This window comes from Rutilus rutilus (assembly GCF_951802725.1).
Source record: "Rutilus rutilus genome assembly, chromosome: 3".
NCBI lineage: Eukaryota > Metazoa > Chordata > Actinopteri > Cypriniformes > Leuciscidae > Rutilus > Rutilus rutilus.
Genome location: NC_140211.1, coordinates 49,040,329 through 49,052,950, shown reverse-complemented (window position 1 = coordinate 49,052,950; position 12,622 = coordinate 49,040,329). Strand labels below are relative to the sequence as shown.

The following is a 12,622-nucleotide window of genomic DNA, read 5'->3' as shown; positions in this document are numbered from 1 at the left end:
TGTGCTTCCTTGTAGTATTTTTCGTGAAACATTATTTTGTTGCGCTTCTGCTACGATAAATAGACATTTCACTCTTGCATTGCGTGTGTAACGGAGGCCAGCTAGTGAGAGTTGTGTAGGCTGATGGTTGCTAGAGAATACACTGTTTACTGTTTAGCTTCCCTGTTAGTGCATCGATAGGGGTTCAAAGCCGACTCGGAGCAGCGCTGTTAGGATTGGAGGTTGAGCTTTGGAGACGGAGCAATGAAGAGAGGGGTGTGTTTGTTTGGGTTGATTTCAAATATCAACAATCTTCAGCAATGACTTTGAGAAATACCATACTACACCTTTAACTGTATTCAGAACAGAACGAGAATGAAAAATAAAAGTAGCTATAAACATCAAGCCAAAATGAATTAATTTAAAGTGAAACTGAAACAGAAACCAGTTTTGGGCTCATGTATAGCATACCTCTCTCATACGGCACAAATCCAAATGTTTCCATATTCGCAATGTATTTGGATGCTAAACTACTATGTATTATGTAAACTATAGTGGTTCAACAGATCACAAAGCTCACACTTTGGATCATATTACAGTTCTGAGTCACAGTTTGGATCATTTTTCGTATCAGCAAGAAAAAAAATGTTACTTTGCTTTCCAGTTGTTACGTAAAGCACACTTTAAGTACTTTGATACCACAGCAAAAACTACTAGCCTAACTGATAAAGTTACATCATTAAAGGCAAGTGAACAGTCGGTTGATTCAGTTCGATTGTAAAGATCCTTTATAATCACTCCTTAATCAGTTATGAGTCGAGTCGCACATGTACTTCACATGAAGATGACTTCACTCAATGTAAAGGGGTTCCAAATCAGTCATGCATCCTAAATTTCAGTTACAATGATTTCTGAGAAGATGGCACAGCAGTCCACTAGGGTTATTAAACAGAGCCAGTGTCTCTGTCATAGTCTGTTTCCATTTAAACTGTTTGGTTGGCTGTCAGAGTCTCTTGTCTGATATCTGAGTAAATTACATTTTTATAGTCAGGTGTTTTGGCACAATGATTTATGTTTAATGGCTAAAATATTTAATGGTGGCCTCCATTAGCTGCAGTGCCCTAATGTGTTCATTTAATACTGCTTAATTTGAAAACATTTTAACATTTTAACTAGCAGAGCTTTGTGTTTTATTGGAAAATAGGGTGCCAATGGTTTTGAAATATTGATCCAAAGAAGAGTGTATTAATGTGGCACTCAGCACATAATGTAAATGTCTACAGTATATGTTTGTCTGTCTGTCTGTTTGTCTGTCTGTCTGTCTTTCTTTTATATCTATCTATCATACATTTGTCTACACATTTCACTTCAGACAAGAACGAGCACCAATTTGTTCATTTCCTGCTGTGGTTCCTCCAGCCTTTTTGCAGTGATGTGCTAAACAGATTTGGGCACTTTTAATACAATACGAATGATTGATAATAAGACTTTAATAATAATGATGCCACTCTTTTATTAGGTGCTTCAGTCAAATGAGATGCAGGAGTGAATGTTACTATGGACACACACACACACACACACACACACACACACACACACACACACACACACACACGCTTTCAAAAGAATCCACAACCACACTCAAGGCAACATAATGATTTACATATGAATTGTGACTTTCAACAAAGTGTATGTTTGCATGTGTTTGTTTGAATACGTCATATGTGCGTTTATAGTGTATGTTCATGTGTGTGTGTGTGTGCGCGCGCTTGATGCATTCATGTGTATTTATGTGCTAGTATGTTAGCATGTTAGATGTATGTGGAGTGTGTGTGTGTGTATGGGTGTTTAAATCTTCATGTGTAATTGAATAAATATTAAAATTTGCATGTCTATGCACATGTATGCTGTTTGTGTATTTGTATATTTGTGTATGTGTTTGTTGTGCACCCCTGGTGTACACTGTAAAAAAAAAATCCGTAAAAATACAGTGCAATGTACCATATTAATTTGAAGGAATTTTCCGTATTTGTCTTTTACGGGTCTTTTACCCGTATTTTGAATTACGTGTTGCATTGTGGTAACTGGGAACAAGAACCGGATCGGCGGATCGGCGATTCGGCGCGAAAAGTTTGAGACCCAAGCGCCATTACACACGCAGATGATCGCGGCCAAAGTTTCTTTTTAAAGTCGGATTTCGGATGTGTGGAAGCCATTCTGACACTTCTGCGGTAAAAAAACGCAAATTATATTTTGCTAAATGTCAAATTAAGCTGTTTATGTAACGTTATTTAGTTGTCATCTGCCGTGTTGGGAAAATGAATGTCGGAGCTGTCGCGTTTATCATTTTATGCATATGGTCACACATTGAAAGATTTAGTTCACACTCGTGGAGGTTCCCTGACTAACGTTATATGTGTTATAGTGTCGTCATTGTAATTGCTTTATTGACTTTTATGTGTCAGTGATGCGGTTTATTTCTGCCGAGCGCATCCGTTAACCAGTTGTGATAATGTGCTGTAACGTTACGTTTTTGAAGCCGTTTAATGCCTTCAAACAAAAGCTACCAGAGGAATCGTCAAGAAAAGGAAAGGCTATTTAAGACTTGTTTGATTTAAAAGTCATGAAGATACAACGTGAAGAGACTGTAGGCCTACGTGAAGATGCAGTAACTAACAGCTGGATTAAAGAAAACACCACCACACTCTGTGCCAAATGAGGTAAGTTAACGTTATGTTTACGTTAGACTTTTTATTGTCTTGTTTTTGTTTTAGAGGACACGCAGACATTATACACTCACATATTTTATATATATACGTATATATGACTTTAAACCCCAGTTAATGACCTTGAAATATTAATTTACATTTAACATGACTGCTATTATCTTACACTTCTGCTAGTAACATTAGTCATTCTTTACCAGCTCCCTCCTCATTAGTTTGTTTCATTGAGTTTCTGTTGTTTTCTTATAGGACTTTGCTGCTGTACTGTAACTGTTACATCCCAAGCACCACAACATGCTCCTTATGGTTTGTATTTTGTTTTATTAGGATTTTTTTTATGATCAATTATTATGAGCGTTCAATATTGGCAAAACACATTTAAATTTAAAGTCTGAGGAAAAATGTTAATAGAAAAATGTGGTTGCTGAATACCCCCTTCAAAGATTTTTATTCTTGTATGGTCAGTAGAAAAACAAATTGTTTAGTGACGATTTAAACAACTATGTTTGGAGCTGTTTTTTGAAGTGATTTTGTACTGTTTTTCATTTTGTAATGTTTGTTTACGGTGATGGGCATTCAGGATTTCTGTCATTCAAGAAGTTATTATTGACCACATATCCTAACCCATTGAGGCAGTGAGCTACAAAATACCAGAAGAAAATGCCACTAATGGACTTCATATAAAGGTAAGCAACACATTTTTAATGAAATTATTTATAGAGCATGTTGTTGTTACTGTTTATTCAGTTGAAAATAATGAAACATATATGATAAGGTAATAGTTGAGCAGACAGGCTAACATGACATGCACTTGGAGTCCACTAAAAACAGAAGTCTTATATATAGTGTTTGAATTTGAAAGAATTAGGGATGGCAGTTGATAATTTAACAAATGTAAAATAAAGTACGATGGTTTTTCAACCTCAACCTGGTCTGCATGATGCTTTGTAGTTCAGTTTCCTCCATTTAATTTCTTGTGTAGCTAAAAACATATCCATTTTTTTCTTCATATCCAACTTTCCTGTGCAGAAATCCTGAACGAAGGTCGAAAAGGCTGAGATGAAGGAAACCAAACATCTACACATTCCTCCAAGACTGCTGAAGTTACTGTATGAACAACTTCGAAAATCTATGTTAAGTTTAGGCTTTCGTCAAATCTCAGAATGGAACTTCAGAATCAAAGTTGGTCACCCCAAAATGAAAATAATGTCATTAATTACTCTCCCACCTGATGTTCCAAACCTGCAAGACTTTTGTTCATCTTCAGAACAAAAATGATCTTTTTAAGATTCTAGCAACAAGCAGTTTTTCTGTCCACACCAAATGCGTTGCGACTATGTAATGCGACAAAATCAATCAAACACCACAACCAATCAGAACAGCGTGTGGGCGGGTTCTCTTGGCAAGTGCACAGCACTCGCAATGAAATGGATAAGTACGTAATCAAATTCATAAATATTACACCATTTAAACATCATTTAAAGTACAAGTGATTGAAACTATCTTTGTCATAGAGTACACTTGTTTGTTCACAATGAGTAGTGTTGTTCCAGCTGCAACATCGCAGAAAAATAGAAACCGTTTCTAAAATAGAATCATCACGTGTCACTGGTTAGGACAAACATTTTGATTGACATTGAAAATATACCTTTTATCGTGTGTTGCGTGTAGTTAGAACATGGTGTAATCTATGTGACTTCAGTGGTTTAACCCCCCCAAAAAAGTTCACTATAAGTGAAATATCTATTATTGTCTAAAAAATAACACTAATATTGTCTTTTTTCACAATATTTTCATACATTCAGATGAAAATCTCAGTGCTAGTGTTCTCACCCATGCATTCTCACCCTGCTTCTGGGTCAACAGCAGCACGCATGCATTGTAGCGCTCTTGTGATCGTGCGTCAGCGATCTATATTTTGTGAGAAAAGATGTAATTTTTTTTTTTTTGTGCCACTTCCTAAATTTGAGGTTAAACCACTGGAGTCACATAGTCACATTTATGTCTGTATACCTTTCTGAACCTTGAAAGTCGTAGTTGCGCAAGCTGTCAATGGAGGGACAGAAATCTCTCAGATTTCCTCAAAAAGATTTTGTTCTGAAGATGAATTGAAGTCTTGTGGGGTGTGGAACAACATGAGCGTGAGTAATTAATGACAATTACAATTTTTGGAAAATTGTGGAAATTGTGTTCTCTTACTGAAAAATGGCATCAACACTAATATTTCATTCACTCTACTATTGACTACAAGTCTAAAGCAATGTTTAATGATAAAAGCAGCAGCCCTGTCTTTGTATTCCATTTGTTTTTGTTTCCTTCTTTCTGTATTGTATTGTATTTGAATCTTGACTTTCAGTTTATTATTTATTTATGTTTTGTGAATAATTTTGTGAGCTCTTTGGTGCAGCACCAGTATTGTGCAAGTACCTGCTCATGTTTTCTTTTTTAATTCTGTCCCTTGTTTGTTTAATGTCTCAAAACGTATTCCACAATACAAGCACTTTTAATGGTACTTTGCACATTGTTTAATTTGTCATATATCTACCCATTGAATGCATTTAAGAATGTTTACATGTATATGTTTATGAAAATAAACCATGTTCAATTTGTATATATCTTTCTTGAATTATTTGCTACCAAAAGATATGCTATAAAAATTCTATAAAAATAGACATTTCTGTATAAGGATTATCCGTGAATAGTACAGATAATGTACTGTTGATATACAGAATTTTCCGTTTTAGAGCTGAAGGAACTGTCCGTAATTTAAAAGAAAATGTCCTGGTAATTTTCTGCCAGTACATTACCCTTTTTTTTTTTTTTTTACGGAATTATTTTTTACAGTGTAGAGTGACACGATTTTATCCTTGCAGGTTTGGACAAGGAATGATAAAGGAGAGGGGTGGAACTGCAATTTATGACAAAACCGTGTGAGTGTGTCTGCGTGTGAGAGAAACGCAGAGAAAAAGAGGCTTTTGCAGTGCTAAGCTTGATTCCAGACAACTCTGAAGAGCAACAGTGCCACCTAGCTTGAAGATAGAGAGGATAGTGCACACACTAATTGCCTGGCTGTACAGAGAATGACATGCTCTCTGAAAGTCTGGAGGATGCAATTGTCATGCGTTTAGCACAAGGATGTGCGAAATACTTTTACGTACAAAAACTGCAACAGTATGGGTGTTCCTGTTAGTGCTGAGCAGTTAGTCAGTTCAGTACCGATGGCTGTCTGACTGACAGGCAGCTGCTTTGGAAGACTTGAATGCGTAGGCTATTTGCTTCTCATGGCATGTGTGGTAATGCGGTTGTGCGCAAGAATGTTCGAATGCACTTCCTGGTCAAAATGGCTCTCTTGGTGCAGTGCGATTTTAGAATGATTTATATCAGTGTTATTTTAGGTTTTATTGTAGTTTTATTAATATTTTGAATAGCTTTTATTTTTATACTTTTAGTTGTCATCTTAATTTTAGTTAAATTTTTAGTCATATCGTAATGTATACTTTTGTCAATTTTTTTTTTTTTTATACTGCTATTTAGGTTTAATTTATTTAATTTAATTTATTATTTATTTCCAGTTAATAATTTTAGTGCTTCAACTTAAACTCATCTTAGTTTATTGCCAAGGCAACATTTCTAATTTTTGTTTAATTTTTCAACTATTTCGATTTTATTTCAGCTTTATTTCAATTACAGTAACATAAATGTTTTTAATTGTTTCAGTTTTTAAAAGTTTTAGTTAATGATAATAACCCTGAATTATATACTATTATAATATTTATTAATGTTTTGTTATATATGTTTTTTATTTTTATTTTATTTTAAATTATTTAAATATTTCAATTTGACTTTAATTTATTACTATTGCATTTTAGGTTACATACTCTCTAATTTTATTTTTAAATATTAGATAAAGTTTTTTATCTATTATTTATATTGGATTTTATTTCAGCTTTAGTTCAATAACCTAATAGTAATATAGTAGTAATAGTTTAAGGGTACGTTTACACAAAAACGATATGTTTAAAACGGAGAAGTTACCATTGTCTAAACGATCCCCATTCACAAGGATCTTCGAAAAAAAGACTAAAAATGCTGTATTCTTCTGCCAGGCCATTTGATGGCGATGAAACACTGTAGATTGAACACGTAACACGCATGTGCATGATGTCATCTTCAAAGATTCACGTTTTTGTTGTTTACGCAGAAACCGTTTTCAAAAACTTGCACTTTGAAACCCGTTTTCAAAAGTTTGCGTTTTCAGGCAGTTGTCGTGTAAACCAACAGCCAAAACGCATAAAAAGTTGTACGTTTTTAGTTGAAAACGGTGTAGTGTAAACAGCATTAACAATAATGACATTGACATATTGACATATTAAAGTAAACACAGTTGAATACAGGTGGGATATAAATATATAGATATAGATATATAGATATTTCTGGATAAGACCCTGAAGTATAAAGCCTAACAGATCTGTCCAATATCTGATGTATATTATTAACAACAATAATTGCAAGAACAAGATAAACATTCACTGCTCTTGTGTAATTGTTACTGTATCAAGTGTCGACTACTGAAATCTTGGTTTGTCACAACCGTAGTTTTACATGTTGTGTGAAGTGAGCAGCATACATCGGTTGTGTTGTGTAACCCTGTGAATGTGTTCTGTGTTTTACAGGGTCTTCTGAAGAACCCTGTTCTTGCAGTAGTTCTGGACCAGAGGTTGCAGGATACTAGTCTGTCCACAGCGCTAATCAGCAACTTCCTGTTTAACGGTCCCGAGTCCAAGCGCCCAGCAGGAATGCCAGCCTTCGACTGGCGTAGCATCTTCATCGCCATCAGCCAGATAGCACAGCAACTCACTCAGATTCTACAGGTCTGTTTTCTACACTGTAGTTTGTTGCAGGGCTGTTCAGAATTGAATGGAGAATGCATTTCCATTCATTTCCTGAATTTCTGTTGATTTTGTACTGACGTATAGCAAACAGGATGCAGAACTGTAATTCAAATGTGCAAATTGAAATTCAAAGAAATGGCAAAACATGTACTTTTCCACTAAAAGTTTACGTTAATCAGGACAAACTTTGAATGTTTGTTTGAAAGTGCTGTATATAGGCTTTTGAATTTCCCAGAACTGAATGGAGAATGCCATTTTTTTGCCTTTCAATTCCTGAATTTGAATTGAATTTGAACTGAGGTAGCAAACAGGATGCAGAATTTGTCATTCAATTTTGAATTTAAGGAAAAAGAATGAATTGAAATTTAAAGAAATGGCCAGAAGTGTAATTTCTTATTAGGCTTTCTTAAGTTCTTAAAGACAAACTTTAAATGTTGGCTTAAAAAAAAAAAAAAAAAAAAAAAAACATTTAAGTTTGAATGTTATATAGACCTTATGTCCCTGCATCCCATCACCTTTATTCCTCTTACAATTCAAATTCCAATTCAACATCCTGTGAAGCATGTTGCCAATCTCATGAATCGAAAATGAGCCAATTCCTAAACTCTGAATTGCTGGTTCGTCCATCCATCTGTTTTGCATGTCTCTTTTGATTTTCTCACAACAATTAACTTTGTTTCATTCAGAATCTTTTCTCTTAGCCTTTTTCAGCCTTCCTTTGTTCTGATCTCTTTTTACTCTCTTCACCATTGTCTTCCCTCTTTTATTCTCAATTTGTCTGAAATTCCGGCAGGATCAGGATGGTGTAGCCTAGGGCGTGAACAATCTGGGCTGGCAACTAAAAAGTTACAGGTTTGAGTCTCACAAAGGTTGATCAGTGAGCCAGTATGAAGGCACTGAACCTCTGATTGATTCAAGCACACTGAAACTGTAATGGGTGCGCTCTAAAGGCCCTTTCATATGATCCAACTCTATAGAGCAAAGAGTCAAGCTGTATTGTTGCACACTAGTCAAGCATTGTAACGCTGAAAGTGCAGCCAATGATCACAGTGATTAATTTGCATGATGTATCATTTTGTGATCAAAACCAATCAAAGCACAAAAGAAGAGAGACTGATCCTGTGCGTATCTGGATGCATTGAGTTGTACAACAAAACGCTGAATCCTTGTCATGACATTCAGACATACATACTGTGTGGTGGAAATCAAAGCAGCACATTACATTTGTGTTGATACAAGCAATGGAGCCCTAAATATGTGGTTCAATTGCTTTAAGTCTATTTAAATCATCTGATAAATGACTAAAGGGATAGTTACACTGGATTTTAGGACATTTCAATTGGCTACACCAACAATAAACATTGTAGAACAAAACATTTAGAATATTAAAATATACTATATTGGTCTGGTTTTTACAGACAGGGCTTAAAGGGATAGTTCACCCAAAAATGAAAATTCTGTCATCATTTACTCACCCTCAAGTTGTTTCAAACCTGTAAGAATTTCTTTTTTCTGCTGAACACAAAAGAAACTATTTTGAAAAATGTCTGTAACCAAACAGTTGATGGACCCCATTGACTTCCATAGTAGGAAAAAAAAAAATACTATGGAAGTCAATGGGGTCCATCAACTGTTTGGTTACAGACATTTTTCAAAATAGTTTCTTTTGTGTTCAGCAGAAAAAAGAAATTCTTACAGGTTTGAAACAACTTGAGGGTGAGTAAATGATGACAGAATTTTCATTTTTGGGTGAACTATCCCTTTAAACTAAACCAGGATTAGGCTTTAGTTCAATTGACCTATGGCTAAGCCACGCCCAATCCACTCACTCGGACAAACAGTCAACATTCGCGCTATGGCAGCTGTCACAGTAGGAGACATTTCACAGGAGGCAATTGATGATTTTTGGAGACAGAAAGATTATATATCATCTCGAAGTTACCAAAAGGGCCTTAACTATGCATTGGAGGGTTATATTAATAATTTTATTGTTGAGAAGGTCGATGAAAAGCTTCAGCTCCAGACAAAGATTTACAGGTCACAGTGTAAACGTTATAGTTTGCTATTTCGCTTTAAACGCTCGCTTTATACGCGCGTCCTATTCGCTTTGGACGCGCTAATGGATTCAAAATGTTCAAGCGTCGAACTAGACGCGATAAGCGCAAATTTGACGCTCTATTCGCGTTTGGTGTGAACGCAGCATAATGAACAGGCTGCGATGTCAATATTGCAATGCTGAAATGTGTGTGTGTGTGTGTGTGTGTCAGAGAGAGAGAGGCGCGGGCGCGATCGAACAGTGGAAACATAAAAACAAACTTCATCATTTTGTTCAGCTAGAAGCTAGGCTAACGTTAGCCTAGCGTTACGTTAAAGATAACGTTCAAATACGTTGTTGACTTAACTTAGAACAGATGTAGACATCCTTGTTTAATTTATCCACGTTTAGTTGGTGTTGTGGTCTAAGTTACAGCATAACTTAATCCAGAGCAGACACTTATCTCGGTTGAGATGTGGCTTGGGAAAGGGTAAAAAATACACACCGTAGCCCAGCCTCTCAGGATACCTAGTGTCGGAGTTACATGTACCCCATGCACACCGTTTGACCATTTTAAACTTAAAATGACAAAAAAAAACCAACAAAAAAAACATATAAAAACGAATGAAAACTGACTGACTAACTGCAATGCATTTCAATGGACGTGGAAGCAGAGAATGTCCAAGTGTATTGGGTTAGCTATGCGCACTGTGATTGGCTCATCGCGTTTGGGGGCGTGGCTTAGCCTTAGGTCAATTAGGGCATTTAAGTAGCTTTTATAAACGTTGTCTCTTAGCGCGCTACGAAGACTCTTAAGGTATAACTTAACTAAAGGTATACCATTACTAGGCGTGTTCCCCGAACTATACCTTAGAAAGCTGCTTAAGATATACCTTCTTACGTGCGACGTTACCCGGTGCTGTCCATGGCAATGGTGCTGAATTGGTTGATATCGATGGCTCGAGAATCAATTATTCTCTTGTCCAGGGGCTGTTTCACTGCGTTATGCTAGAAAGTGGTGTTCTTTATAAAAGAAGCACTTCAGAAATAGTTGAAATTACATTTATTAGGACTATTAGGATATTATAAAAAAAAATATCCAAACTATAATAGCCTAGCCTACATATTTTAAAATTGTAACATGTAGCCTATTGCTGCCACAATAACCATTTCAAAAATTGTACGTGCTTTCTTCTCTTTCCCATTTTTGTTCGCTGAGGTGGAGCTGCGATGAAATATTGTTCTTGTAAATACTTTCCAGCATTTCAGTAATAAAAGTGTACATCTTACTGCTCGGCAGTGATCAAAAAGGATTTAAACAGTGAATTTTGAATCTCTTCTTGTAAACTCAGAGATGTGGATTCAGACGGCAATTAAATTACCACACGACCTGTTTGTCAAAAAACAGTAGGTACTAATTTGGACAGAGATTTTTATGCGGGTTGGGTGAGAAAAACAATGATATTATGGATTTGGACGGCACTAAAATCACAGACTTACCCCTGTTTAAAATACCGGACGAGCCCATGAGGAACAATATTAGCGTCTGAATAGAACTTAACTGACAGTACCCTATGCTTTCACTGGCCTTTAAAAGCGCTCTTTTATTACATTAATAATATAAATTCTAAAATTCTAACAACAATCAGTGTGATTGAAAATTTTATTCTTTGCATGAAAACACTTGAATTAGCCTAAATGAACACTGTCTGTGTGTATTAAAACGTCAGAATTATTTTCATATAGACCTGCAACAGTGACAAGGTAAAGCTAAGAGTGGTCCAGACCAACCTTCCGAACGTATGACTTACAGAAGGTATACTTAACTAAGAACGTTTCGGGAAACACGTATTAACGATAAGGTGCAGCTTAAGGTGTAACTTAAGAACGACGTAGCGTTAAGAAGGTTTCGGGAAACCCAGCCCAGATGATGTGTTTTCTAATAAGATGTTTGGCTCTTTTACCATTCAAAGTCATGGCATTTTGTCAGTTGAAGTTGTCCAGTCTTGATATGTTTTATGGTTCTTTATTGTTCAGCTTGATTGGATGCTGATGTTTCCTCTGTTCTCTTTCATTTATTCTGTACTCCGTTTACTCTTATTCGATCTCTCCACGGCTGAGCTCAATCCCAAACTCTCCTTTGAAGACGATTCTCTGTTCTGCCTGCTGCTTCTGTTCATCGTACACCACATGAATCCCGTTCTTCACTGTCAGATTCAGATGCAGCAGAGGTGCTGAAAACTGTGTGTGTGTGTGTTTCAGTGTTTTGATCTGGATAAGTTTGAAGGTGTCAGCAGTGAGACTGTGCTGGTTGAGCAGTCTTTTAAGCTCCTGAATCAGGACAGGTTCTGGGCCGGACTGGTCTTCACGGATCTCTATGACACCAGTGACCTCCAGCCTCCACCCCACATCAGATACAAGATCCGCATGGAGATCGAGGAGACCGAAAGAACGGACAAAATCAAGGAGAGGTTAGAACAAAAAACACTATACGATAACACTATCACCAGCAGCTGAAAAAACATGAAAAAAAAAAAAAGCTGAGGGGCATTGAAGACATTTTATATGAAATGAAATCTTTATTGTCCATTTGCATGGAAATATATATATTTTCCCAAACTGGTGGAATAACTTGCACAATACAACTTATACACATATTCACATATATTCAGTCCAAAAACGAAACAATTATTCAAAAAAACAATCAACAAAGGGACAAAATGTCTCTTAAAAACATTTTTAGTTGCTCTCGGTACCATGTAGCGCCTTCCTGATGGCAGTTTTTCAAATTCATGGATGTAAAGGACATTTAAGATCATTGATGCTTTCTTTATAGCAGTGGTATTCAGATGGCGGACCCCAGCTTGTTTCTATCCGTTCCATTCATGGTCCATAATTGCTGTATTTTATCGCATCAAAATAATGAAAAAAAAAAAAAAAAGATTTAAAAAGAAAACAGATATGTTCTTAATTCTGAGTATCTGAATTTT

At 36.0% G+C, this 12,622-nt stretch overlaps 1 protein-coding gene across 1 annotated transcript in view; it reads left to right on the top strand.

The window, feature by feature from the left end:
* LOC311287473 (phospholipid-transporting ATPase ABCA1) overlaps nt 1-12,622 on the top strand; it is a 200,442-nt gene that overhangs the window by 69,836 nt on the left and 117,984 nt on the right. Inside the window, exons 12-13 of the mRNA XM_084404339.1 lie at nt 7,379-7,576; nt 11,895-12,103. Coding sequence (XP_084260465.1) covers nt 7,379-7,576; nt 11,895-12,103 — 407 coding nt within the window. The remainder of the gene's footprint in view (nt 1-7,378; nt 7,577-11,894; nt 12,104-12,622) is intronic.